The 27,074-nt window shown below is 53.0% G+C and overlaps 3 protein-coding genes across 8 annotated transcripts in view; 1 reads left to right on the forward strand and 2 right to left on the reverse strand.

Annotated features, from left to right (window-relative positions):
• TTC21A (tetratricopeptide repeat domain 21A) overlaps positions 1 to 6,242 on the reverse strand; it is a 31,707-nt gene extending 25,465 nt beyond the window's left edge. The window contains exons 1-5 of the mRNA XM_045904024.3: positions 6,028 to 6,242; positions 4,623 to 4,752; positions 3,695 to 3,805; positions 2,855 to 3,021; positions 1,151 to 1,273 (exon numbers count right to left, since the gene is read on the reverse strand). Of these exons, the coding sequence (XP_045759980.1) occupies positions 1,151 to 1,273; positions 2,855 to 3,021; positions 3,695 to 3,805; positions 4,623 to 4,752; positions 6,028 to 6,054 (558 nt within the window). The 5' untranslated portion in view covers positions 6,055 to 6,242. The remainder of the gene's footprint in view (positions 1 to 1,150; positions 1,274 to 2,854; positions 3,022 to 3,694; positions 3,806 to 4,622; positions 4,753 to 6,027) is intronic.
• GORASP1 (golgi reassembly stacking protein 1) lies at positions 6,232 to 19,027 on the forward strand. Of its 4 annotated transcripts, XR_010411101.1 has the most exons (10): positions 6,233 to 6,414; positions 10,094 to 10,174; positions 11,040 to 11,243; positions 12,521 to 12,607; positions 12,748 to 12,878; positions 13,132 to 13,354; positions 13,871 to 14,021; positions 14,477 to 14,626; positions 14,855 to 17,215; positions 18,017 to 19,027. XR_010411101.1 is itself a non-coding variant. In XM_045904023.3 (9 exons), exons 1-9 carry the CDS (start codon positions 6,352 to 6,354, stop codon positions 15,103 to 15,105), a joined length of 1,341 nt encoding a protein of 446 aa, XP_045759979.2. In that variant the 5' UTR covers positions 6,233 to 6,351; the 3' UTR covers positions 15,106 to 19,027. The 4 variants fall into 4 exon arrangements, 3 of the variants coding, with proteins under 3 accessions (XP_064445999.1, XP_045759979.2, XP_054360478.2); XM_045904023.3 differs by having other exon boundaries at positions 14,855 to 19,027; XM_054504503.2 differs by lacking the exon at positions 6,233 to 6,414 and adding an exon at positions 6,586 to 7,093 and having other exon boundaries at positions 14,855 to 19,027.
• WDR48 (WD repeat domain 48) overlaps positions 17,337 to 27,074 on the reverse strand; it is a 46,195-nt gene continuing 36,457 nt past the window's right edge. Inside the window, exons 14-20 of one of the 3 annotated variants that reach the window (XM_045904020.3) lie at positions 26,894 to 26,989; positions 24,570 to 24,675; positions 23,566 to 23,653; positions 21,142 to 21,218; positions 19,595 to 19,787; positions 18,886 to 18,984; positions 17,337 to 18,281 (exon numbers count right to left, since the gene is read on the reverse strand). In XM_045904020.3, the coding sequence (XP_045759976.1) occupies positions 18,889 to 18,984; positions 19,595 to 19,787; positions 21,142 to 21,218; positions 23,566 to 23,653; positions 24,570 to 24,675; positions 26,894 to 26,989 (656 nt within the window). In that variant the 3' untranslated portion in view covers positions 17,337 to 18,281; positions 18,886 to 18,888. Of the gene's footprint in view, positions 18,985 to 19,594; positions 19,788 to 21,141; positions 21,219 to 23,565; positions 23,654 to 24,569; positions 24,676 to 26,893; positions 26,990 to 27,074 lie in introns of all 3 variants that reach the window. The other 2 variants (XM_064589910.1, XM_045904019.3) reach the window with 2 other exon arrangements.

Genomic DNA, 27,074 nt, shown 5'->3' on the forward strand with positions numbered 1-27,074 from the left:
AGCTTATCACTGAAAACTGCTCACTGGGGCCCAGGGTCAGTTCGGGCTTGCAGGCAACACCCTTGATGGGGGGGCTGTGGCACTTTTTCTCTGTCAAGGCCCACCGGGCTGGGGTTCTGGCCTCTGCAGGCCAATGGGCGCCACCAGGTTCTCCTGAATGAGCTATGACCCAGGTGTTTGAGGGGCAGAGAGCAATGCTCCCCAAGGACTTGAAACTGGACTCTGAAAAGGATAGCTTATGTTAGACCTTCGATAACCCGCCCTCAAGAGACTTACTAAAAACAAGAGGAGGATTGTTCTAGATAAAGATTTATGCATACACGTGCTCACTGCAGCACTCATTTCTAAGTGTAAACTGGAAACAATCTCCATGTCCAAACAATAGGGGATTGGGTTGGCAAATTATATGAGGTCCATACAACAGGGGATTGGTTTGATGGAGCTGTTCAAAATGACATTGGCTTATGACAAAATCTTACAGGAAGAAAAGGAAACCGAATGATAAGATGTCTTATGATTACAATTAAATTAAATAACAACAACCCTGTTTCCCTCCCTGTGGAGGGTGCTCAGTGCCTTCTAAGGCACACCCTGAACTGCATGCATAGAAAAAAGACTGGAAAACACTAAGGCCCTAAAACGTCCACATGAGTTGTTTGGAGGGGGAGCATGAAGGACATCATTTTAATTCGTCTTTTGACTTTTATAGCCTTCTGTTTTTTTAATGAGTACATACTCATTTTCTAATAAGATATATACTAAGAGAAGAGAATAAGAGGGCTAGCTTTTCCTTCATACATTGATCCAGTGGGGGTCACATAAGAAAAAAGGAACTTAATTTAAATTGAGATCAGACAACACAAACCACGTATCTCCTTTCTCTTATGGCCAACTGAACTTAACAGGTGAGAAGAGAAAGCGTGACAGAAAGATGTGGAGAAAAAAGGACAGACCCTGAGAAGACCCCATGCAGAACGAGACAGGGACTCACACTGAGCAGGCAGGATCGTGAGAGCCGAGCCTGGGCTGCTGTGTGACCCTGACCCTCTCCAGGTCCCCGCCCCTCATCGGCCAGGTGAGGGCCCAGAGACAGAGGGTCCCTGGCTCCAATGGCCCAGGCAGGGATCCTTCCCCTCCCCCCACTGCCCACCTTTCCCATCAGCCCCAGCACATCTTTGCTGTCCTGCATTCCTTGTTCCAGGTACTTGATGGATTTCTTCACGGTATAGGGCTTGTCTGAGGTGAGGTCCACCCAGCCTCGGAGCACATAGCTCTGGGATCAGAACAAGACAGAAGATGAAGTCCTTGGTCTTGCAGAGCCTTGGCCCAGGCTGCCCGCCCACCTTGTGTCCCACCCCTGACACTCTGCACCCCGAGGCCCCACCAGGCGCACCTACTTGCAGACCCCAGGGCAGCCCTGCTCCCTCCCACTGCCAGGACTTGGCTCTGCTTGCTTCTGTGCCCACACAGCACTCCCAACCAAACCCCTTCCCCCAATTAACTCCCTCAAGTCTCTCAAACTCAGCCTAGGGGGACCCTCCTGTCGGAGGCCTTCCAAGACCTTCCAGGCTGAAGGTGGGTCCTCCCCGGGACCCCCACGGCTCTGCTGCCCCTACTGACATACTCCCACCTGTCTTGTTACTTCCTGTTTACACTGGGATCAGGAGGCCACCATGGGCCACTGGGCATAGCCTCTCCTGCTCTCTCCACGCCTTAGCCCAGCACAGGGCCTGGACTGCGTGGGAGGCGGGAATGCCTTCTTGGGGGGTGAGCAGGAGCCATTCTAGCTCCAGGGCTTGCAGGCTCTGCTCCAGTCTTCACCCAGCCTCTGCTGGCAGATGGGTGGCCAGGCCTGGGAGGTGAGATCACAGGGCACTTGGATGACCATTGCCCTGAAGCATCCCGCATGCCCTAGACCAGTGTTTCTCAACTCTTTCCCATCGCTCCCCTCCTAAGGAGCCTTTTCAGACATTTTCCCTAATCATTTCCTCTCCTTCCAAGACATTTTAATATCACAGATACACTATCTGTTTATGCAGTGTGTAAATCTATGTTTTGTACATAAACAGTAAGATTTTTCTCACCCCCTCCTCGGGGAACCAATTTTCACCCCCTTGAGGGGTGAGATCATCCCCTGCTAAGGTGGAGACTAGACTGAGCCTAGATTGAGGCTTCAAACTCTACCATTAGTCCCGATCCACCACATGTGAGAATCTACTGTATGGGCCACCACTGATATCCAGCAGACCACTACAAGGAGGGAAGGTAGGCCCAGCATAGCCAACTCATCTAGTTTTCCAAAAGAACCAGGAAATCTGGGCTTTTAGGTAAAAATCTTTTGATTTCTAAATGTCGGCAACTAATTCAAGATTTAAAAAATATGCAGTACAGGGGCGCCTGGATGGCTCAGTCGTTAGATGTCTGCCTTCGGCTCAGGTCATGATCCCGGGGCCCTGGAATCGAGCCCCGTGCTCGGCAGGAAGCCTGCTTCTCCCTCTCCCACTCCCCCTGCTTGTGTTCCCTCTCTCGCTGTGTGCCTCTCTCTCTCTGTCAAATAAATAAATAAAATCTTAAAAAAAAAAAGGTTTAAAAAACATTAAAAAAAATATACAGTCCAGGCCACAAAATGGCTAATCTGTCTGCAGATTAGACTCTGGACACATCCCAGCGTGTACTCGGCTAAACCCTGAGACAACGTGGGTGGGGGCTCCCATGAGACCTGAGGTCTTGTGGGTGCCCGGGTGCGGCCCTCTCCCAGTCCCAGGGTGCTCCGCAGGAGTAAAGGCCACCCCACTCGGATGTGTTCAGGTGCTGCTTTCTGCAGCTCTGTCCCCTCGATGCCCGAGGCAGGTACCTCTCTGGAGCTGCTGGAGATCTTCAGGGTGCGGTCGATGTACTCCTTGGCCTTGTCATGGCGGCCCATGAGCCAGAGGAAGAGGCCGCCATAGTAGAGCGCCGTTGCGCTGGCTGTCTTGCGGATTTCCTTCAGGCTGCTCTCAAGCTCCTGAATGGCTTCTCGGTCTGTGAATCCGAGAGGAGGAAGAGGGCGAGTCAGAGGGAGGAGGGCTGCCTGGTCCTGCGGGAGGCACTGAGGGCCCCGGGAGCTGCCTCTCAGAGGCCACTCTGAGGTCCTTCAGCGCGCAGCAGACCACACGCCAGCCCGGGGCCTGCAGGCCACAGGAGCCGCCCACGCCGGGATTTGGGTTTGCTGTCCCAGGTTTATCTTTTCTCCCCTGGGCCCAGCAGTTTGCCGAGTAGGCAGACCAAACGGAATCCCCTACCTCAGGCCCACAGTCCATCCCGAGAGGGGAAAGAGTTGTTTGTAGTGTCTTGGAATCTTTCCCTGACTCTAGAGAGATGGACGTTAGGGGTGGAGTAATTACATCAACTTGATTTGTCTCAGCAGGGTCTGGGCAAAGGAAAGCGGGGTGTCTTCCCAACTCCTGGGATCTGGAGGGAGGCCCCCTCCCACTCTCATGCTCTTTGTCCGTGGCTCCCACTCAGCAGGACCTGGGCACGGGATCTTCTTTGAGGCCCCCAAGGGGAGAGAAGGGAAGCCACTCCTCACGGGCCAACGGCATGTGCTGTCACTGGTGTATCGCCTCCCATGGCAGCCCCTGGGGGGGGCGCCGCTCTGGAGTGGGGCTGTCTTCCACCAGTGGGGCCAGGCCTTGCTGGGCATTGCTGCACTCACCGATGGTTTCAGAGCACTTGTGAGCATAAATGAGGGCCATGGTGGAGCACAAGGACACATCTGGATGATTCCGGATGCTCTCCAGGTTGCTGATGGCATCCTGGATGTGCTCTGCAAAGAAGAGCCCACGTGGTTATGTCCCCAGAGGACAGAAGGCTCTGTGGCAGACGCATGGGAGCCCTTGTCAGAGCTGACTCAAGGCTTGGCACCACCTGGCTTCACCCAGAATCATTAGGCTAATAGGTCCAAACATCCCCAGTGGCCCAAGTTCCCTGAAGGGGCTGCTGACACCATGGTCCAGGCTGCCAGGGGCTGGAGGGCTTGGAGCTCAGATGTACCTGTGAGTACTCTCAGGGACACCTGTGAGGCCGGGATTTGGGGATTTGGGGGGTCAGTTCTGAAGAAGGACCTCAGGGCATTCTCAGCTTAGCTGCTCAAGAGCCACAGATTACACTTATCCCTCCATGTCCACTGAGGTTGGCCACGGGCGGCTCAGCCAGCCCCCGGCCCACGACTACCTTCTGACTGTCAGTGAGTCAGTACCTGAGGGAGGCTCGCTCCTCCCCTGCTCCGGCACCATACCTGCCTTTACCCATACCTCCCCCTTCCTCCCTTTCCTGCACTACAAGCTCCCAGTTTCCAAGCCTAGGATGCATCCAGTAAGCATGCAGTCATGTCCCCCACCCACTCATTTTCCAGATAGGGACACTGAGGAGCAGAGCAAGGGTGCTGAGCTCTCTGATGTCTCAAAAGTCAACTAGATATGTCTTACAGAGCCATGCGGATTAACCTGGGAACCTAGCTACTGAGTGTGAGACTCTTCCCTTGGGCACATGGCTGGGGTACAAGGAGGCATTCCAGGTAGAGCCAGAGTGTGAGGGCTGGGCTAGTGTCTGAGGTCAGGAGGCCAACACTGGCAAGTCCTTACCTTCCCTGAGGATCCCGTAGGTTTTAAAGAACTGTAGGACAGGGTCATTGCTGAATTTTTCCAGGCCCAAGGCCGCGGCCTGCTGCACATGGCGGAAGTACTGTTCTTGGCTATAGTAAATGATCCCAGCCTGTGGAGAGAAAGACACAGTGGCAAGAGTCCCAGTCCCTTCTCTCTGTTCCCTCCCACTTTCTCCCCTATTCCCTGTGCCTCCTCCATTCTGCAAAAAGAAGGCGGGAAAGAGAACATTTGGGCCTCATTTTGTTCTTCACCAGCCCCAGGAGTAGCTCCATTGCAGTTCCCCAGGAAGGAGGAGCTTGGACTTGTTTGGGAATTGTCCACAGATTCTGGGTCAGATGTGATGGAGGATTCAGCTTAGGCTTTGTCTTAGTACGGGACTAAGGGGAAAGAGAGAGGGCCAATAATAAGAATGGGTACACCACCAGTTAGAGTTGTAAGTTACTGTGGGTTAAACACTTGTTGGGAACCGTATCAAGGGATTTATACCCATTATCTTATGCATTATTCTCTCCATATCCTTCACAGTTAAAAAAGCTGAAGCCTATAGAGACGATGCCTTGACAAAAGTCATGCAGTAACAAGGGCTGAGATTTCAAAGTGAAGTCTCACTTCCCTTAAGGTTCGTGGGTGCTGGGGTTGGGAAGGAGATGTGGTTGGGTTGTAAGCAGTCTTGTGGGCCATATGAAAGAGCCCAGACATCACCCTCAGGGTAATAGGAAACAGATGGAATGGTTTCAAGCAGGAGGAGGGATGTGTTCCGATGTGTGTGTGTGAGCGGTGGTGGTGGTGTGGGGACTGCTGGTGAAGAGAGAGCTGAAGCAGAGAACTCTTTGGGGGGTCTGTGTGTGCGGGGTAGTGTTTCAGGTGCCTGGGGAGAGATGGTGGTGATCGTGGGCTAGGAGATACAAAGCAGTGGGTTCTGTCAGGTCACTTGTAGGAGCGAACATTTCCTGCTGATAGACAGGACCCGAGGTGAGAATGGGGAAGAGTGAAGGCTGTAGGATCAAACAGTGGTGCCGTCTTACTGAGGTGGGGGACGCAGAAGAGGCAGAGGCAGGGGAGGGGGAGATGTTGGCAAGATGGTAGAGATAGGTTTTGGATACGCCGGTTGGGGGCAGCTCGAGGACAAGACTGGGTGGGGATGCTGATTTGGAGCTCAGGGCCCATGGAGAACACCAGAGGAGAAAGATGCGCTCGCCGGGAACAGTGAGGCCAGAGGGGGCCAGGCTCTTCATGAGCGGCCGGCCGGGGACAGCGAAAGGCGGGTAAAGGGGACAGCAGGAGCGGTCGGAGAGGTCACAGGAGAGCAGCGGGACGCGGGGGTCTCGGGGCCAGGGGCGGAGAGTCCCGGAGGGAGCGGCTTGGCCGCACTCCGACCACACACCATAAGGGAGGAGTCATCGCTGCTCATCTCCAGGCGCCCGCGGCTCCGAGTCCGGGTCTGGCGGGGCCGCGCGGAGCTGGATTCCCGAGCCAGGGTCCTGGGCACGCCTCTCGCGGCCGGAAGTTGGAGGCGCGCGTCCTTGGAAACGGAGGTGAGGGCCGGTTGCTAAGAGCGTCAGAGTCAGGGGTGGGAGAGGCAGGCGCCCACGTGACAAGGCGCCGGCAATCGAGCGCCGAGAGGGCGAGTGCGCGCTGGTGGCGCCCGGTTGGGCGGCCGGGTGGGCACGGCCGTACGGGACACGGGCGCCGCCGCCGGGCCGCCGCCATGGGTCTGGGCGCCAGCGCTGAGCAGCCCGCGGGCGGCGCCGAGGGCTTCCACCTGCACGGGGTGAGTCGCCCCCGCGGCGCCGGTGACCTTGGCGGGGCGCCCGCCCGGACGCGAGGGGACGTCTGACCGCCGGCTCGAGGGTGTTAGCGGCGGGGTCTCGGCCCCCCGAGAGGCCGGGGTGTGCCTCCTTCCCGGTGGGGGGTGTGCCTCCTTCCGGGTGGGAGCCGCCCGCGGGAGGCGGCGCCGCGGCTCTCTGGCCCCCGGGCGGCCCGGCGCCAGCCCCGAGTGCCAGCCATGCAGGAAGCGGGAGCGTTTCCTGGTCCGGTCGGGCCGCCCGGAATGGCACTTCTCCCGGGTGAAGATTACTCCAGGTCCAGTCGGGACGCACGTGTGCGCTTAGGTCGTATTTGTGATCGCCTCCTTGCTGGGCCTGGGGAGAGAGCCAGCAAGGCCGAGACCCTAGCTCCCCGCCCTCGGGTCCATGGAGTCGGGGTGGCCAAGTGGACGCCGACTGCCAAGGAGCCTGCCGGCGCGCTCCCGCCGTCTTGGCGTCGGACAGGACTCGGGTCCGGGGCTCGAGGAGCAGTGCCAGCCAGCCAGGGAGAGCCTCAGCAGGAGAGCCAGGAGAATGCCGCAGAAGGCACGGGGGGCGAGCGTTGGCAGCAGGGGAGGGACCAGGAGGTCTGGACAACCGGTTCTGGGCAAAGGGGAGACAGAGCGGAGTTCCTAGAGTCTGAAGGTGAGGAGAGGGCCCGCAGCCAGATGGAGAGTTGGGTGGCTTTGTGTACTGTGGAGAAGGAGGGAGAGGGGCAGGAGGGTCTCCGAACCCACAGGGCAGCGAGGAAGGACCTCGTGTTCTAACATGGGCACCGTGGATGGATTGCAGACCTGGGTGTAGGGCGGCAAGCTGGTCAGCTTGGTGCCTGGCTGCTGAGGGGAAGGCTAGAGGCGGGGGTTCCTAAAAGGAGAGCCAGGTTGGCTTCAGGGCCCAGAGTTGACAGAACCCGTGTTCGGCGATGGGCTTTCTCTGGTTGGCATCACGGTGAGGCAGGCACCTGACAGAAAAGGTGGACAGTGGAATGCATCCCATCAGGGGAATCTTCCAGCAGGTTGATGGAAAGCAAAGAAACTGAGGACTTGGCAAGAGGGAGAGGTGGGGCAGTGGGGGGGGGGAATGTGGGAGAAGGGCTGAGTGGAGAGGTGAAGGGATTGGAGGTCTTCCATCCACAAAAACAGGTATTTTCGAGCACGTGCTCTGGCAGGCCGAGTTCTGGGTGCCAGAGATAAAGCAGCGGACAGAACGGACATCGTCCCTCTTCTTATGGGGCCTACCCTTGGTTGCTGGCGCGGAGAGAAGGGAGACAGACGAGATAGAAATACAAATACATGGTAGGCGGTGATCAGTGCTGGGGAGGAGAAGAAAGTAGAGCATGTGTGTACAGAGGATGAGTGGGTGCTGTTTTGGATAGAGGGGTCAGGAAAGGCCTCACATCAAGACACCTGGGAAGGAAGGAGTGGACAGTACAGATACTTAGGGGAAGAGCGTTCTAGGCTGAGGGAGGCCCTGAAGTGGGTTGCTCCGGTTGGATTGAGGAAGAGCAGGAGATGAGGCTGGCGTGCATAGGTGGGGTGGCCCGTGTGAGGAGGACAAGCGGTACAGGATGAGGCCAGGTTCTGCGGGGGCCTGTCGTGCCCCAAAGATCTAGGATTTTCTTCTGCCCCGTGGAGCCATCGGGACGTTTTCTGCGGAAGTGTGACATTACCCAGTTACATTTTTTAAAAACTGAAGAACACGCGTGCCGCCTTCTGGAAATGCTGGCATTCTCGCTGTGCGCCAGGCATGTTGGGAAAGTCCCTGCCCTCAGTGAGATTAGAGGCGTGGAGGGTCCCCCCAGGAAATGGTTGTTACCTGTCTGTGCAGGCTCTGGGTTGGACTTCCTGGGCTCCGATTTCTGAATAATGGAGTACTTTTCCTCCTGCGGAAGTCGGTGCTAGTAAAAGGGTTAAATGCAAGGTAGGGCAGGTGGCGCAGTCCCCTGGGACCGAGCCAATCCTCAGCAAGTGTCAGCTGCTATCCCTTTAATTACATTAGATGCCCTGATGGGGAAATCAGGTGGAAAGTGTTGTGAAAGCAGCAAGCATCGAGGGGCTGTGGGGTGGGGGTGATGGGAGCCCCCAAAGGAGAGCCGGACAGGGGGCAGCGCTCGTGGCGGGAGCGGGGGTGCGGTGGCAGCCGCCTAGATTATTTCTGCGCTAGAGCCCTAGTGGGCGATGGCAAGGCCCGGGGCCAGGGCAGTGGAGTACAGCCAGGGGACAAGGTCACGGCGGTGGGTGGGGAGAGGGCCGTGGGATTGGAGGCCTGAGCCTCTGGACCTCAGTAATGATGGAGGGCAGCTGCCAAGGAATAACTGAGGAGGGCAGCGGGCCGGCAGCTGGGTGGCTCTGGCCTCGGGAGCAGAGGGAGGCAGAATGGCATGAGTAACTGTCCAGTGGCTTTCAAAAGACACCTTGTCCCAGCTTGCCCATGAAGAGAGAGGGTCAGGGCTCAGAGCTCCCCTGTCGCAGGCCAACTGGGACTGGAGTCGGCTTCTGGGCTCACTGTCGTTGGAAGCCATGGCAGCTTCTGGGGGTGGCAAGCAGGGGCTCGGTGGGTGGTGACCTAGCTAGAAGGGCGTCCTAGTTCCGGGGGCGAATTAGCCTGGATCCCAAGGCTCAGGGCGAGCTCTCCTTCAGCTTGGGGAATCCAAGACTATAGGGGCTGGTGGGTGGCGGAAGCCACAGGGCCTTCCCATGGTGGGGGCATCCAGAACCTGAAGACACGTGAGCCCTGTGTCCTCTGGGTTGATGGCTGACCAGCAGGACATCAAGTGCTCACAGCCAAAGGCCTGAGGGTGTGGGGCCCACCGCAGGGTCCGGCCCTGGGGATAAAGGCTGCATTGTTTGAGCAAGGCTCTGTAAATGGGGCCTTTGAGATGGATTTCTACCCCAGCTGGGAGGCCTGGTTGCTGTGTGTTTGGAGACAGCAGTGAGTTCCGGAGTACAGGGTTGGAGGCCCCTTGGGCTAGGAGCCGTCCCCACACAGTAGTGGAGACTAGGCTGTGAGGCGGGGATTCGGCCCTGCTCGTGGGGCTCCCTCTCACAGGGCTCCCAGCTCAGGCTCATCCCTGTCCCTTGCGTCTGCTTCCCTCAGCCACACTCCTCAGCAGCTCCCACGCCTGCCCAACTGAGCTTGATCTGTCACCACAGGGTATCTGGGGCCCTCTGGCATCTGGCCACAGGCTGCCCACCCTCTCTGTCTTTCTGAGCACAGCCCTGGTCCCACCTATCCTGGGGCCCTCCCTTCCTGTCCACATCGAAACCTTTCTGGTAAACCTGCTGGCTTCCCGGTGGCCCCAGCTTCCCCACAGGCCTCTGCCACCCTGTGTCTGTGGGGTCTACTAGAAGCCCCCGGAGCTGCCCTGGGCTCTCCTGTGAGGCATCCCTGGAAGCAGGATGTGTGGGTCACGATCAGACAAGAGCCGTTTCCTAAAGAGGACGGTCTTGCCCAGGAAGGTAGCAAGAAAGGATGGAGTTACCCTGACAGTGCCCACGTGGGGCCTGCCTGGAACAGTCGTGCAGTGCCCGGGTCCTTGCTGGGACAGCGGAAGTGGTGATGGACGGTCTCTGACATTGGGGGCGGGGGGGTTTCTCGGGGAGTCACGAGGCTGGTGCCGTGACTGCGGCCTCTGCTGTGGGACAGGTGCAGGAGAACTCCCCAGCCCAGCAGGCGGGCCTGGAGCCCTACTTTGACTTCATCATCACCATCGGGCACTCGAGGCTGGTGAGGCTCCCGGTGCTACCTGCCGTGTGTGTGTGTGTGTGTGTGTGTGTCTCTCCTGTGTGTGTGTGTGTCCTGTGTATGTGTGTGTCCTGGCTCCCAGTGCTACTTGCCGTGTGTGTGTGTGTGTCCTGTGTGTGTGTCCCGGTGCTACCTGCCATGTGTGTGTGTGTCTGTGTATGTCTCCTGTGTGTGTGTGTGTCTGTGAGTTTGTGTGTCCTGTGTGTGTGTGTGTCCTGGCTCCCAGTGCTACTTGCCGTGTGTGTGTCTGTGTGTGTGTCTGTGTGTCCCGGTGCTACCTGCCATGTGTGTGTGTCTGTGTGTGTCCTGTGTGTGTCTCCTGTGTGTGTGTGTGTGTGTGTGTGTGTGTCCTGTCCCACAGCAGGCCCCACCCTGCTCCTGCCTCCCTTTTCTTGCGGAGGGAGGCCCAGCCCATCTCTCCTTATTCTAGGCCTGTACTCAGCTTGATGGGGGCCCTGCCCAGTGCCCAGCTCCTGAGCTTTCTGGGGTGGATGGGCGGTGAGGGGGCTCTTGGAGCTGGACACGAGGTCTAAGGGGCCTGCCTCTCGGGGCATGAGAGGTGTCAAGGTGGCCAAGGGGCTGCTCAGAGAGTCAGAGAGGGGCAGCCCTGCGGTGCTCTGGATTGTATTTTCCGGGGGGCTGAGGGAGGCGGGTTTTGTGGTGCTTAGGGGTGGTGGGGGTTGCGGTGGTCGCAGGCCCAGACCCTGCCCTGGCCCACGCCCACACAAGACCCTGCTGGGGCAACTGGTCACCTGGGCCCTTCCCCGTGTCAGACCCAAACTTGTCTGAGGGGCCCCAACCCAGGTTGGGGGTGGGGCCCTTGGCATCAGCCCCGCTGCCCCCACAGAACAAGGAGAATGACACGCTAAAGGCCCTGCTGAAGGCCAACGTGGAGAAGCCCATGAAGCTGGAGGTGTTCAACATGAAGACCATGAAGGTGCGCGAGGTGGAGGTGGTGCCCAGCAACATGTGGGGCGGCCAGGGCCTGCTGGGGGCCAGCGTGCGCTTCTGCAGCTTCCGCAGGGCCAGCGAGCACGTGTGGCACGTGCTGGTGAGTGGGCGCAGGCTGGGCGTGTGGGGGTGGCTGGCGGCCCGGGGGGTAAGGGTGGGCTGTGGGGGCAGGTGGGCGAGGCCAACAACCAGTGCTCCTGGGAGAGGGGTCCCAGAGGGCCGCTTATCATCCCCCGAGCTGTGCACCTTGCTTGTTAGCCAGGCGACTTGGGGCACCTTCTCACCCTCTAAGCCTTGGTTTGTTATTTTGAGGGGTGGGCTACCATCTACTGGAGAGAGGAGTTCTTGTGCTGCCAGAAGGCTGCTGCTGCTGGTCTTTATAGATCGTGTCTTTTCTGGTAGGCTCTAAGGTATACCAGGATCCAGGCGTTTCTGGCAGGTCCCCTGAGAGCCCCTTTGGGCCTGGGCGGGTGCTTGGGGGCTGGGTCTTCCTGAATCTCAGTGATTGAGTTGTCACAGATGTTGCTGTTAGTGTCTGTTCTCTCTCTCTCTCTCTCTCTCTCACACACACACACACACACACACACACACGACATGTACATTCTTTGATGGTGCCCCCAATGTTGAATGCTTGGTCCCAGGGCTTAGTGGAAGGAGGGTGGAAATGGACTGATGTGATTTCTAGCCTCCTCTGTTGCTCACTGACTTCTCGTGGGAGACTTCTCAACCTTTCAGCCTTCCTCGGTTTGTCCATGAGTGCAATGGGGGGGGGGGGTGATGAGGCAAATGCCTTTGCATTTCTTGGGGTGACTGGGAGATTGGGAGTGGTAGAGTTTCCCAAGGGAGGAAATGATCCTTGTACCCAGTTCTGGTCCCTGCCCCTGCCTCCAGCCCCTAACACAGGGGTCTTCAGCCATTTGCCTGCACCAGTAACAGCACAGCAATTGGGCACTTATTGTGGGGCCAACCTGTGGTTTTCATTCTTTACCTATATTCTATTTTTAATCTTCTCAGCAACCCTGTGAGGAAGTACTGCATATCCTCCTCTTAATTGTGGGGAAACTGACGCTAGGGGGTTAAGTATTTGTCCACAGTTACAGGCTAGAGGTTGGTGGAGTCAGGATTGAACCCAGATCAGATTCCGGAGCTCAGGGCTGTGAGCGGTGCCGTGGTGCTGCCCTCTGCCGGGCAGGCTGTGCACCTGCGGGAGGTCGGGAAATGAGGGAGTGGAGTAGGAGAGTCTGGGCTTGAGGTCCTGACCTGGAGCCCAAGGACAAGTGTCCCGCTCAGGACCTAGAGAGGCAGCCCCCTCCAAGCACCGCCCCTGCAATACCCAACTCAAGGAGCAAGACGGGTAGTTGGTGATTCTTTCCCCAGGACGTGGAACCTTCTTCACCTGCCTCCCTTGCTGGCCTGTGCCCCTACACAGACTATGTGGTTGGCTCAGACCAGATCCTCCAGGAGGTGAGCAACCTTTGGTTTGCCCTTCCCAGGCTCCCCGGATAGGGTGTGGAGATGGGTGCTGTCCATGAGAAGGGCCTCGTTTTGTCGAGGCCTCCAATCCCAGTGCTGGGAGCGGGGCTCAGGCGCTGGCTTTGTCGTAGTCCGAGGACTTCTTTACACTCATCGAGTCCCACGAAGGGAAGCCCTTGAAGCTGATGGTTTACAACTCCGAGTCCGACTCCTGCCGGGAGGTGACTGTAACTCCCAACGCAGCCTGGGGTGGAGAGGGCAGGTACTTCCTCAGTCGGAGGGCGGCGGGGTGGGGGCCCAGTAGAGCCCTGGCTGGACCTGGCCACTGGACATGGATGCCCAGAATCCCACGGTGGGGGGGCGGAGGCAGGGCTCTGGGTCCAGGGATCCTGAGGATGACCACTGGTCCAGGAGGCACCCTTTCTGCCCCTCACGGCCAGGAGTCGGTGGGGTTGGCAGGTCTAGGAAGGGCTATGGGACAATCCCCTGGATCGAATGTTTCTGGACTTTGGCAGTCTGGGCTGTGGTATTGGCTACGGGTATCTGCACCGGATCCCAACCCAGCCTCCCAGCCACCACAAGAAGCCACCTGATGCCCCGGCACCTGGTGCCCCACCACCTGATGCCCTGCCTCCTGATGTCCTGCCTCCTGATGTCCCGCCACCTGGACCCACCCCCCAGGACTCTCCTGCCCCTCCCAGCCCAGAAATAGGCTCTAGGCAGGATGACTACATGGAGGTACGAGGGGAGCATCTGCCAGTGAGGGGAAGGGGGAGCTTCATACGGGCAAAGGGGCCTGGCACCTGGGAAAAGAGGACTCAAGGCTGCTGTCACCAGGGGCCTATTTGTGGAGCCGTTGGGAGGCTTTTCTTGCTTCTGGGACCCAGCGGAAGCAGGTGGTCCCATCCTGGGACAGTGAAACTCACTTTGGTTCTCCCGCCACTTGGGTCTGGAGGTGAGGGTAACGGCAAAGCACTAGTTGTCATTTTCCTTTCATGAGCGGGAAACGGAGGCTCAGGTGCGCAAAGCCTCGTGCTGTGCCTCAGTGAGTCTGTGGTAATGCTGGGCCAGAGGCTGGGCATCCAGAGGCCTCTTGTGCCCGACTTTAGATCCCCTCTAGGGGAAGGGCAGGTCCCCATGGCTGTTTGCTCCGTCACGCAGAGTGGTACTTCCATGGCCAGTGTGGGCCGGGGTTGGACTACTCTGTCCCGACTGCCCCTGCCCTGTTCCCTCCTTCTTCCCTGGCCCCCGTAGGCTCTGCTGCAGGCACCTGGCTCCTTCATGGAGGGACAGCTTTCTGAGCCTGGGAGTCCCAGCCATGGTGCTCCAGACCTTGGGGGATTCCCACGTCCTATGGAGACTCCTCTTCAGCCTCCCCCTCCGGTGCAGCGCGTCATGGACCCAGGTAGTGAGCGGGCTCTGGAGAGGAGGCTAAGGTGCTGACGTGGGCCCCAGGTTGAGGGCGAGGCTTCCGTGGCAGCGCCAAAGCTTCCTCAGACCTGCTGATGCCTCCTAGCTCACATATGCCCAGATGGTCGCAGATGAGCCGGTCCGACATGCTGATGGAGGCGGGGGGGGGGGGGGGGGCACTGCAGTCCACAGAAGGGAAGCAGCCTGCCCAAGGTCACGCAGCAGAGTGGGGACAGAGCAGGGTGCGGGCCCTCTGCCACTGTGCTGTTCTCGTTCCTCAGCAGCAGGCAGTGGGGACCACTTTGGGGTTGGGTGGGGGCACCCCCATGGGCTGAGATTACAGTTTCAGGCCGGGCCAGGCGCCCCAGGAACGGGGCTGAGTGAGCCCAGGGTAGGGGCCTTCCGGGAGTCCGGGTTTTGTGCTGGCGAAGACTCGCACCCTTCCCCTAGGCTTCCTGGCCGTGTCGGGTCTCTCCTCCTTGGAGAGCAGCAGCGCCGGTGTCTGGCCCAGCCTGCCCTCGGCCACAGAGCTGACCTGCACAGCTCTCTCAGCCTCCGGGCCCGAGGACGTCTCCAGCTGCGGTTCTCACGAGCGTGGCGGTGAGTGGCCCACACCTGCGGAAGCTTTCCGGGAGGGACCCTGCGTTGTTGGCAAGGCGGCCCTGAGTTGCTCGGCTGGGTGGGAGGCTGGCTTTGGGTGAAACACAGCCAAAAGCTCCTTTCCCCATCAATGCCTGGAGTTGGGGGGGTGGTGTCAGTGGTGGCTGCTCCAGGCCACGCCGGCCCGGGGTTCTGCAGGCCTCCTCAGCCCCTCCCTGTATGTTTCAGGTGAGGCCACATGGTCCGGATCAGAGTTTGAGGTCTCCTTCCCGGACAGCCCAGGCACCCAGGCCCAGCCAGACCACCTGCCTCAGCTAACCCTTCCTGACAGCCTCACCTCTGCAGCCTCACCGGAAGACGGGCTGTCTGCTGAGCTGCTCGAAGCGCAGGCTGAGGAGCCGGCAAGCACAGAGAACCCAGATTTCGAGGCAGAGGCTGAGGAGGCAGCCAGCCAGGCCCAGCTCTCCACCCCTGAATAACGCCCTTGGCTGTGTCGAGGCCCCTGATGGCATTTCGTGAGGCCTAGATGTGGGGAAGCAGCTTAGGCCACACTCCGTAGCCCAGCCCCTTGCCTGATCCCGGCCCAGCGTGCAGCTTCCTAGGCGATGGCTCCCAGGATGTGCAGGGACTTCTGTGGCTGTGGGGGGCGGAGGGGGGGGGGGGGCGCTTGTGTGTCCACATAGACCCTACTGGTGTCCAAGAGATGACCTCCCAGCATTAATTGTGCCTGATGGTCCTGGCTTTGGGGAATTGTGCACTCAGACAAATCCTTTTGGGGTGGTGGGAGGCTGGGAGCAGCACCCAGATTAAGTTTTGCAGGAGCTGGGGTAGGAGAGGAAAGGACTGTGCTGCTTGGGTGGGGCAAAGAGCCTCAGTGGGTAGGAAGAGGAGGCCGTGGGCCAAGGGCATCTGTTGGCCACGTACCCTTGAGTCCAGTGCTCGCTCCTGCTTTGGTCACTGTGGCTGCCCAGGAGGCAGCAGGGTCCACACAGGGTCGTGTGTGCAGATGGAGTGAAGGAGGAAGGGACAGGTCTGGAGTGTTCGCCTAACACTTGGCAGGGCGTGCCTTGATTCTTGCGCAGCTCAGCTAGCCCTTGGGGACCCCAATTACTGTCTCCTCTGTCCTGTGCCCTCAGTCTCTATGCTGCCCTGCACAGTTGGCTCCGGCAGGCTGACGTCTGCCAGTCCCAGCCAGAGGAGAGAAGCAGTGACCTCGCCCCTCTCTCCTGGGAGAGGAGGGTTGGAAATTCCGGGCCCGTCAGCAGAGACTCACTTGTCCTTGGACCACGATGTTCCTTCTTCCCCAGGGTCTACACTCCACAGACCCAATATCCCTAGTAGTGACTCCTGTCAGCTTCCCAACTTCTACAACCATCTCTTCTAAATAGATACAAGGCATCCAGGCAGCCCCAGTGGTGAATACAAATGGCAAATTTAAGCTCACCATCCTGAGCAGACTCTCAAAGCCATTCCTGACTGGATCTCTTTACACAAAGCTCCCACCCTAAGGGGGAACGAGGGGCCTGGACAAGAGTGGGCAAGGGCCATTCCGTTCTTTTCCAGAGTATGGAAGGAGGCTGTTTCCTCCACCCCAGGTACCTGGAGAGGCTAGGACTAGGCCAGGTCTTCTGCTCTACCTGGTTCCTGCAGGAAGAGGAGGGCTCCACACAGTAACCAGCTCCCCATCCCCTGAAGTCCCTCACCTGCCCACTTCTTGCTGGTTGCCATGAAAGCAGCCTCTCTGGCCTTGTCTTCTAGCTGCTACCCAGTTTAAAGTCCGACCTTTGCCGCTTGATCTGTAACGTGTGCACTTAACAGCATTCAGAGTTCTGTTAGGCCCATAGGACAAGGACTGTCTGCTCTGGAGGGCGCAGACCAAGTATATGCAGGGAGGGCCCCCAATGAGCAAACACTTCAAATTTCTAGCACTGTGACTGCAATCTGAAGCAAGGCCTCCTCAAGCCTACCATAGCAGCTGATAAGCCTGCTGAACAGGGAGGCATTGTGTCCGAAGCCAGGGCTGGAGCTGGGTTCTGGGATTGTCTGGGAGCCCAGTGTCCGCCTGTAGGGATCCAGGAAGTAGAAGAGAATCACCACAGGACTGTTCTGAGGCCACCTTCCCTGAACTGCAGCCTGGTAATATGGCCCAAAGTCACCCTCACCCCAGGATTCTGGCTCTTCCCTCCCTTTGACACACTCCCCGCCCTAACCAGGGGGATAAAATGGGTACTGATGCTAACAATTGCCAGGGTAAACATGGAACCAGAAGTTTCTCTGTAATCTGCTATGAAGGAAAATGACAAGTGAAAGAAATAAAGGTGTACTACACTTTGAAATATTTTAACTAAAGCCTTTATTCTATACAACTGTGAAATACAGATTTTTACCCTTTTGGCATTGCAGACTGTCAAATTTTCTGGAAACGTACTGGTCTGACTGAAAGGGAAAAAAAAAAGCATGCTGAGGGTCAGATCTATGACAGGAAGGGAGTGCAGCCGCCCCTCAAGGCTCGGCACACAGGGCAAAATGGCCCAGCGAAACCCATTCCTTTAGCCCAAGGGCCCCTCCGGCAAACACAGCAGAGGGCTGGTAAGTGAGTTGTAGGATTTTGTTTGTTTGTTTTTGCCATTAATTCACAACTATTGCTAAAAAATGTGCACCAAAAGCGCACCGTTGTATCCAACAGATAGAAAGGATTTTTTAAAAAAAGAAGCCGGTTGCTCTCTGTGTAAGGGGGAAAGACTCACTGGAAATGTGGTACATCTTTGCTCACTTCTTCCAAGTGCTGGAGGCAGTGACCTGTCCACTTTCCAAAGGAGGCTGACCAGCAGTGAGGGAACCCTGTCTCTACAGTTGTGCAGGTAAGAATATCTCAAATAGAAAGGTCTGGACCCAGGCCCATCAGCTGCCTCCAGCTGAACCTGTGAAGATGTAGAAAAGAAAAAACCTTCCCCGCTCCTTCCCAGTCCCTGCTGTTGTGGGGACGGACCGCACGCGAGCTGGGGAGGCAACTGGACTGGAAAAAACTGCCCTCTGAAGGCACTTGTGCTTTTGGCTTCCTACAGGAGGCTTGTCTTAACGTAGTTTTACAGCGGTGGACCATTGTTCTATTCTGAATACAAATGACCTTGGGGAGAATCCAAAGTATTTTTTTTCCTGCCAAAAGTTGAAGTGTTTATCCCCAATAAGTTATATTCTGTACAAGAATCAAATGATTCTATGAAAGCTTCAGATTGTTAGAAAGAACAACGAAAAGAGCTCTGGATACAGGTACCACAACAAAACCCTGCATATAAAACTCTGGAGAAAACAAATATGTATACTTCCAGGATGTGAATATCAAGTTAACTCACTAGGATATCCTTTTTTCTCTGACACCGTACATTTTAGGTAGCATTTAAATGAAGCGAGTATCTCCTCGTGGTCTTCAGTTGCGATGGTGTCGCAATGCTCAGAGCGCAAACCTGTGGCATCACGTGGCTTGGCCCCTCGACAAAGCTGGACACGGCGGGGCAGGGAAGGCGCTGCACCTGCCCGTGGCTGCCGCACGGCTGGGGGCACCGTGAGGGTGCGGCAGCCCTGGGCGCTGCTGGGCGTACTCCAGTCTGGCGGTCCAAGTGCTACGTTCCAGCACCCAGAATTTCTACAGGTCTTCCTAAAAGAATGCATCTGAGATGCAATATTAAAACAAGCCCAACAAGGATAATTTATTATGAAATGGGCTGGCTCTGGAATTGTACAACAGCAAATTCCTATTAAAAATAACTCTTAAATGTGAGAACAACTTGCTTGTTTTTAATGACCGACTTGGAAAAAGCCTTCATATGTGCTGCGTGAATGGAATGTACTCTCTTAGAAAAGCTCCAGAGCATGTGGGTTTGAGGTTGAAACACAGTGACAGACATGGCTCTACCTATGTGTCTCTAACAAGTGCTAACAGACAAAGATAAGGTCCTTTGAAACGAAAGGAGGAAGCCAAGTCTGCTGGCCTGCCGTCCGTTCTCTACATCTCACAAGACACAGTGTGCTTGCGGGCTGTTCTCGCATTCTCTGCCTCCCTGGGGACAGCTTAATCTACACATGGAGACTGGTTTCTATTTTACATCGCTATTAGTCATTTCAACTGAAAGAGAATCTCGGTCCATACCAAATCAGCCATTAGAAGTCTTGCTCCCGTTGGGGCTCGGTGGGCTTCCTAGGACTACTCTCGGGGCCATAGAGGAAGGTCAGTAAATGAATACCCAGGAGTGCTCACCCACCCCTCACGTGGACTTCTGACGGTAATGGAGGGTGAGGTCACCACCACTCTTCCATATGAAGTGCTTCACTGTTCGGAGGTCCATGTTTGGATCTAAAACCTGAACAGCAAAAAATAAATAATAAAAAATGTCAAAGCCTCTACTTTGTAATATCCGAGACCTTTACTGCGAGCTTAGGGACGCTCATCAGGGGATCTAGCTCGTCCTCTCGCCCATACCTGGTGGCCTGCTCCTGCTGACAAAGCCCCCACGCATGCAGACATGAACGCGGCTGGTGCGGCTAGGCCAGAGATCCCAGCTTCAGCCGTTTCTCTGAGGAAATGCCTCAAGTGCATCTTTATCTAAAACAGTTCCCCCAATGCTCCACCCACTTCCACTTCACATCCTACACCAACACGGCAGATACTGCTCTGCCGATCAAGGCGATCATGTGTCTTTTTCTTGTCAGGAGAAAAAAAAAAGCAAGCCACCAGCACATTCACCATTTGTGTGTGCATTTCAATCTCATATCCTTTTCCCGAGAACCTCACTGGGATAAATAGAAACTTTAGGATGGGCTGCAGGACCCTCCAGAAAGGGCCTCACCAACAGGTGGGAGAGAGCCAGCACTTCCAAAGGTAAGAGACATGGGAACCATAATCACACCACATGTAAGTTTCTGAGCATCGGCACCGGAAAAAACGGGGCCGTGGTCCTCAAGTGCACTTACCTGGTCCTGGCACAAAAGTTCAATTTTCTCCTCTGCCAACACAGCAATATCCTCTTCTTTTTCCTGTTCTCCTGGTTTTTCATTATTAGAAGAGCTAGTGGTTTGCGACTCATTATCCAAGTTGATGATTTTCTCATAAACATGTTCCATTACTTTCCGGACTTGGAGCATGTCACTAGCAGAGAGTCTATCCCTGTAAAAAGCAAGGGCAGATTGTGCCATCATGAAATCACTGGATACTGTCTCTTAAATATTCTTTGGTGTTCACAATGGATAAAGATAAAACAGCACAGAAACATAAACCAAGAAGTGTTTTTAGTTACTGCCTTAATCTAGTTTTAGAATTGCCAACACATTCCCATCGTGTTCCCCTAAGACACAGATTAAGTGTAAAGTGAGATTAAATACATGTTCTTAAAACCTACACATACATCAAGAACAGCCTTCTGGGTTTTATTCCCTTAAAGACGATCCTAGAGCATGGGCAAACTAAATGCTCCTGGCAGGGAAGGCAGCCCCCAGTGTTTACCAGGCTCCAATTCCTCCGGTGCTCATCTCTCCTACGGCTCTCGGCCCTACAGCCAAGACCTCCTGCCTGAACTCCAGGCTACAAGCCCAACAGCTGGCTGGGTATCTCCAGATGGACATCCCACAGGCACCTCAAACTCTACCTGTCCCAAACCAGATTCATCAACTTCCTCACCCCCAAACCTACTTACCTTGTATCACTAACGTCAGTTAAAAATGGCCTACCCAAGTAGCTCAGGCTCAAACTCTGAAAGCCATCTTGAACTTCAGTCATTAAATTTAGCTGAATCTAGGACTTGCTTAAAATAATCTGGGGTGTGTGTGTAGGTGGGTGGGAGGGAGGCGAGGTAGAGATAGAGATGAAGCAAAATGTTCAGCCATGTGTCGATAACCCTGGAGCTATCTGATAGGATAATGGGGAGTTCATGCTCCTGATCTCTTTTTTGTATATGTTTGGAAATTTCCATAACAAAAAGCTTTCAAGTCTTGTTGATTTTACTTGCTCGGATATATATCCATGAGACCTCAGCTTTCCTTTCCCACTTCTGGCCACCCCTCCATCCTCTGCTGTAGCTACACTGGCCCTTGTTAATTTTCAGGATCTTGTGCATGCTCCCACTTCCACATCCTCAATCAAACCATTTCCTGGACCTGGAATACCTCTCTTTTGAAATTCTATCCATTCCTTACATGTCCAGCTCAAATTCCATGTCTTTCAAGAAGCCTTTCTGGAAAGCTCCAGCCCACAATTCATTTCTTTCACCTACTCTCATCATTCCCTAAGCATCCATAAGAGCAGTTTTTATACACAGATTGTGTCCTAAACTATGCTGTGGCAAGAGACAAAAACCAAGTCTTACTTTTTTGAACATCTGTGGCCTACCACAGGAGGTACTTGGTAAATGGTAAATTGTATAAGCTTTCAATAGATCTCCTTTACTATAAAAGCAATCATAAAGAAGAAGAAAGCTCTGGCAATTAATTAGATCTAGATATCACGTGACACTGCCCTTACTTACTTTTTTAAGGTTTTTGCTCCCGAAGATGCATGAGGTTGGAGGTAGAAAGGAATTTTGTTGAATTTGGGCATATTTTTCTGAAATATTAAAAGTAGAAAGGTATGATCATTTTGATTAGCTGATGAATGAAAATGACGTCAACAGAAAAACATGATTTGCAAGTTAAGTTATTTTACAATTAAAACTGACTTTCTATGAAATGTATAGTAAGCTATCAAATCATCGAGGTCGGCCTTAGTGAAAATTTATCAGAAAAGTATCATGTTTAGTTTTGAAGTAAGAGATATGTGAGACAAATGATACGTCAGTGGCAATATGAAGCTGCAGGATGCCTCTTCTCAAATAACAATTCAAGGTATTAAAGGGAAACAAATTTTAACTCTTAAAGCCCTAGAAATAAAAATCTCAATTCCACATTAAAACATTGGGGCTGATACCTAAGGGCCCAAATACAAAGTTCGGTGTCTTGAGAGAAACCCACAACATTCACTTTTTAGCAAAACCGTACACTCTAGGCTGGTAAGGCCTATCATCCAACTGAAAAGGCCACTCAGGTCCTCCCACTTTCTTTCCCTCTGAGCTCAGGTCTGAGGTTTTAAGCAAGAGTGGAAACTTCAGCCAACCACCAAGATGTCTACCAGGAAGTAAACACATACTTAGATGAAGGATAAAATTAACTGGTCATCTTTTCTCTGGGTTTTAATCCCCTCCAAGCCTCCATGTCATATCCTGTCTGGATGTCTCCTCTCAGGAATAAGCCACAGGCCTAAAGTCAGCAATGCATCCCAGGTGACTTTCACACTCAAAGGAAGTAGTGGTTTATGGGGAGCTCAGATTTAGAGAAGAGCATAGAATATCCATCAGGTGTCACACTGGCTTTAAGTTCTTGGAGGTATATCTGGGACAAAAAACACATTTTCTGAAAGTTTTAGAGGTTAAATCTCTTTTCATATGGCTTTAGGAATATATAAAACAGGTCAACAGCACATAAGAGAGTCTAGAAACAGACCCATGTGTATACACAAATTTAGTATGTGATAAAGATACCATTTCAAATTAGTAGGAAAAGGATAGATTAATCCAAAAAATTGTTTTGGCACATGGCTAACCATCTGGAGAAAGTCAGCATCCTACTTCACACCAAACAGAATAAACTCTAATAGATTACAGATCTAGACATATACAATGACCACAGACCTACGAGAGGAGAATACATTTTTGCTACTTTGGAGCAGGAAATACTGAAGCAAGACATGAAACTCAGAGCCATAAAAGACCAATCTGATTACATAAAAATTCAAACTTTTTGCTTGGCAAAAGACACCAGCCATGAACAAAGTAAAACTTCGATTGAGAGACACAGATAATAGTCAAAGAGTTAATATTCAATATGACGAAATCCTACAAATCAGTAAGAAACACAAATTACCCAATAGAAAAATGAGTAAAAGGCAACTCACAGAAGAAATACAAATGGCCAATATGAAAATATGCTTAACCTCACTACATGTGAAAAACAACAGCCCGCATTAAGACAATGAGATATTTGCCATCTTTTAGCAAAGGCTGAAAGTACCCAGTGTCGGTGAGTGTGGAAAAACGGGCACACATACAGTGTCGGCGAGAGCTGCTATAGCTTTTGTGGGGGGCAATTTGGCAGAATCTATCAAAATTGAAAATGTGCATACCCTTTGATCCAGCAATTCCACTTCTAGGAATTTATCCTAAAAAGTACACAAAGACACATGTACAAGGATGCTCACTGAAGCATTGCTTGTAATAGAAAACATTGGAAACAACCTTAATGTCCATCAATAGGGAACCAGTTAAATAATTTACGGTACATTTATACAAAGACATACTATATAGTCATTAAAGAGGAATGACCCATACATAGACAAGGAAGGATGTCCAAGATATATTTTTAAGTGAAAAACCAAACCAAACCAAGTTGCAGAACAGTATGTATAACAGATTTTGTGCAAAATAATGAACTGTGCATGTGTGTGTGTACAATAGATGCATGCACACACAGCTCAGCAATATCTGCTTGTGTATGCACAGAAACAAGTCCTGAAGGTTGTGGCCTGATCTAGGACTAGTTATCCCCTCCAGCGAGAAGGACAGGAGTGAGTGGAAGAGAGGAATGACTGGGAAAGAGATGGGAGTTTCACTTGATTCATTTATTATTTTCTTTAATAAGCACACATTACGTTTATAACTAAATCCAACAAAGATATAAACAGACACTTAACTATTTACCAGTACTTCTTCCACAACTTTGGGACTGCAGGGAAGCAGAGGAGGGTTCCCTTTGGCAGCCTGGTTTTTACTAACGTAAGACTGTACAGTCTAAAGCTGCTCTTAATTTCCTTCGTGATTTGGACAGAACAAAAGGGCAAAGCAGGAGTGCAGGACACTTACATCCACAGTGATGTCAATCACCCATTGTGGCACCGTCTCATTAAGAAGCATCGACTCGGTCTCACCCCCGGAGTCTCGGCAGAGCAGCCTAAACATAACCCGTCAGGTCGTCAGTGACACAAGCAGCACAAATGACAAACATTAGAGGGAGGGACCCTAGAGCTCATTTGGGACGACCCCCACTTGACAGCTGCGGAAATAAAGTGCAGCCAGGCAGAACGGCTCACTTGGCTAAGAGGGGCAGCAGGTGCTAACACTCAGGCCCCCGCATACACTAGAGCTGCTTCTCGGAGTCCTCGGGTGACGACAGGAATGCTGGGTGCAGGCAAAGCACTCAAGACACGTCCCCTGCCCGGGCTGCAGTGCACGGCACAGGCCTCCACACATCACAGGGATCAGGACAGTTTTGGTCAACACACTCTCAGGAGTTTACCATAAAGGAAGAGAATTCTGAGCTTAAGGGCAAGACAAGCATTTTCCTTACTTCTGGCCCCACAGAAGACTCTACTGGGCTCTCCCCTGTGATTCCACCAGGGCCTGGCTGGCAACCTGAGGTGAAGCTAGTCCAGCTTCCTGGCAGGGCCTCATGAAGGACGGCCTCGCACCTCAGGTTGGGCACCGCTGAGCACGATTCTCAGGAGCAGCCCAGCCCATCTTGTGTGGCCAGCCTGAGGGAAGTTACCTACTCTGATGCTGTTCTAGGAGCAGGGACTTCTGGTAATTCCCTGACCCCGGCAGTCTCGTCAGGTAAGTAGAGAAAGTGACAGCTTCCTGTAGAAACCACCAGAGAAGCTGCCTTAAAGCAAAGTATTGACCTCATTTCAACACAAGAGGCTCAGCTCTCAATTAGAATGTGGTCTAACAGCATCAGACACTTAACCATCTCATGGAAATGGAACAGCTTCCAAATCCCTCACATCCCTAGAACAAGTTACCACATTTGAGTATTTCTTAGCGAATGGGATGATTTCCTAGGCAGAGTCTACAGCCCTCCATGCCCCTACCTGAACAGCGTGCGTCCTCCAGCTTCACCAAAGATCACGGGGGTGTGGGGGGGCACTTGAAAATATCCATTTCCCTTCTGTACTCGGTTCTCCTGCTCCCCATTTACTAGGAAAAGATGGACATGGTGTCAGTATCCAGAACTAGTGCTAAAAACACAGATTCTAAACATTCTGTTTCTACAGGCTTCAAACATTGCAAAGTTTTTAAAGCTAGTCTGATAAATCAGCCGGTCAGATAAAGGTAAAAAACAAATCAAAGTTAAGTTTCTATGAAGAATAAGAAGTAAAGCAACTTGTGATGTACCTTATGGGAAATGACTGTATAATTTCAGAGAATTTTAATAGAAGAGATTAACATTTGAGATTTGAAACAAAAAGAGAACTCCTCTTCAGCCACAGGAAAGTCTAGGACAGTCTGTTTAAAAATCGCAACACGCATGCGTGTGCATGTGTGTAGAACACCAAGCTCAGAAAAATTCCTTGGGCCAGAAACAAAAATTGATGCTTAATGGCAGCCACAACTAATGGCAGCGGTATTGGTGAAAAATAAAATCCTCAGTGAAGTCAAAATCTCTTTTTTATTATTCTCTCTAGATTTCATTTCACTCTGCTTTCTCTGTAATCTTCTGACCAAGTACGGTTGAGCCCCACTCTAGTACCACCTTGTTCATAAAGGCATCCCTAGTGAATCTGGAAGCAACCTCACCCTCTGACCCTACAGTACTTTTGGACCCTCTCTTGTAGCAACAACCAATGCTTCCCTCTGACCTCATCATGTTCTCTCTGCTCTGAGGAGTTCTCTGCCCTACCAGAACGTCAGTCCCTACAGTATGTAGTCCATGCCCATTTATCTCTATCGACCCCGCCTACAACTCACTACAGGCCTCCGAACACCTGAGCTGCTGAGTAGAATGTACACGACTCTCAAGAGTCCCCTGGTCATGGTGCTGGTACAGCAGGTGAGCGCACAGGTGGAACAAGCAGCCATCGGGCTGGAAGGGGAGATGGGTGGGTCCTGCTCTGCCTTTACTATGGCAGTTTGATTTTAAGGATGATCTGGGGTTTCCTTACTCCCACAGCCAAAGCCCGGATGCCAGCTGTGCTGACCGTACTACTAGTTTTTGACCTTTATCGTCCACTTGGGCCTCTAAGGGCATCCTGCCTACCTGTCATGTTGCAGATGGAGAGGGATGAGCCAAGAACTGGAAACGACATGCCCACAGTGACACAGCTGATAAACGGCAGAGCCCACACTAAAACTTAGCTTTTTCAAGCCTCTGTGGAAAGACCTTTCCATTGAATTTCTCTGGCTCAGAAGCCACTGCACAATTCTGATGGGGAGGGGAGTGGGCCAGGTGACATAAAAGAAAAGCCACCACGGATGGGGTCAGTGTCCTCTCTGACAGGGACATCAGAAGAATGGCTTGCAGAGAAGCATGCCATCCTTGCACAAGAGATTTAAACTCCAAAAATCATTTCCAATGAGTCAGCCAGACCGAAGTCTCTGGCAGGAGATCCTCATCATTGTTGACCACCACAAGTGGACCATCTTCAGCAGAATCTTCAGAGAATTCAGAGAATATTCAGCAGAGTAAGGCCGTGGTAGGTGGGACCCAAGGACTCTTCAACCAGCTGCGGGTAACATATGAGCTGTGAAATTTCTTTTTTTCCCCTTTCTTCAATCAAACTGAACCAGACTTATAAATTCAAAACATGTTCTCTGCTGCTCAGAGAAAGTTACGGCCACTGCCTGTGGCACGCACAGCTTTACAATGTCCTCAGTGACATTAATTCTTACACATACTTGTTCATTTATCCTGACACTTCTGAGTTGGAATTTGATTTTCTGAAATGTTTAGAGCCAAGATCAGGTAGAATCACCAGACTTGGTAATGTCTGTGTTTCAGGCTGACATGAACTATGATGACATAAGGACAGAAATGGCTTTCGATGTAGCTCATTAGCTGGCTCTGGAGGTAAGTCCAGCAGGGCCACAGCTACTCTTGAGAAGTATCTTTGGAAGAAGGCTGCTAAGTTGCTTGCTTTTAAGGACAAAGGTCATTTAAATATGTAGAGGTTTTTTTAATCCCTCTTGAGCAGCTTCACTGATTGAAAGTGCTCCTGGAATCTTAGTTAAGACTGGATATTCTTTGATCTGTGGAAGGGAGGGTGATAAACTGGGCACATCACAAGTTGTTTATTATGTCATGACTTAGCAAATGCTTCTTAAATGTTTCTTAAACATTCCTGGAATAACAAACACTCCAAGTATCTTAAACTTCTAAGTAATTTTAAATCAATTATCCTGATATAAAAACACGAACCATGGTTTACTTCGTTTTCTTCTTCATCCATTGGATTCACATGGGTTCTAGGCCAATATTCTAGGAGTGCCTGGAGTAAAAGTCCTCCTAAGTTCACTGCAAAAGAGTTAAATAAAATGAAAAGAAATGGAAAAGATTTATTAGCTTTAGCCTAAAAACAGAGGGAAAGGAATAAAAATTG

The sequence above is a fragment of the Mirounga angustirostris genome, unplaced genomic scaffold (assembly GCF_029215605.1).
Source record: "Mirounga angustirostris isolate CCGP_5_RB_7025 unplaced genomic scaffold, mMirAng1.0.hap1 SCAF_1, whole genome shotgun sequence".
In the NCBI taxonomy this organism is placed as follows: domain Eukaryota; kingdom Metazoa; phylum Chordata; class Mammalia; order Carnivora; family Phocidae; genus Mirounga; species Mirounga angustirostris.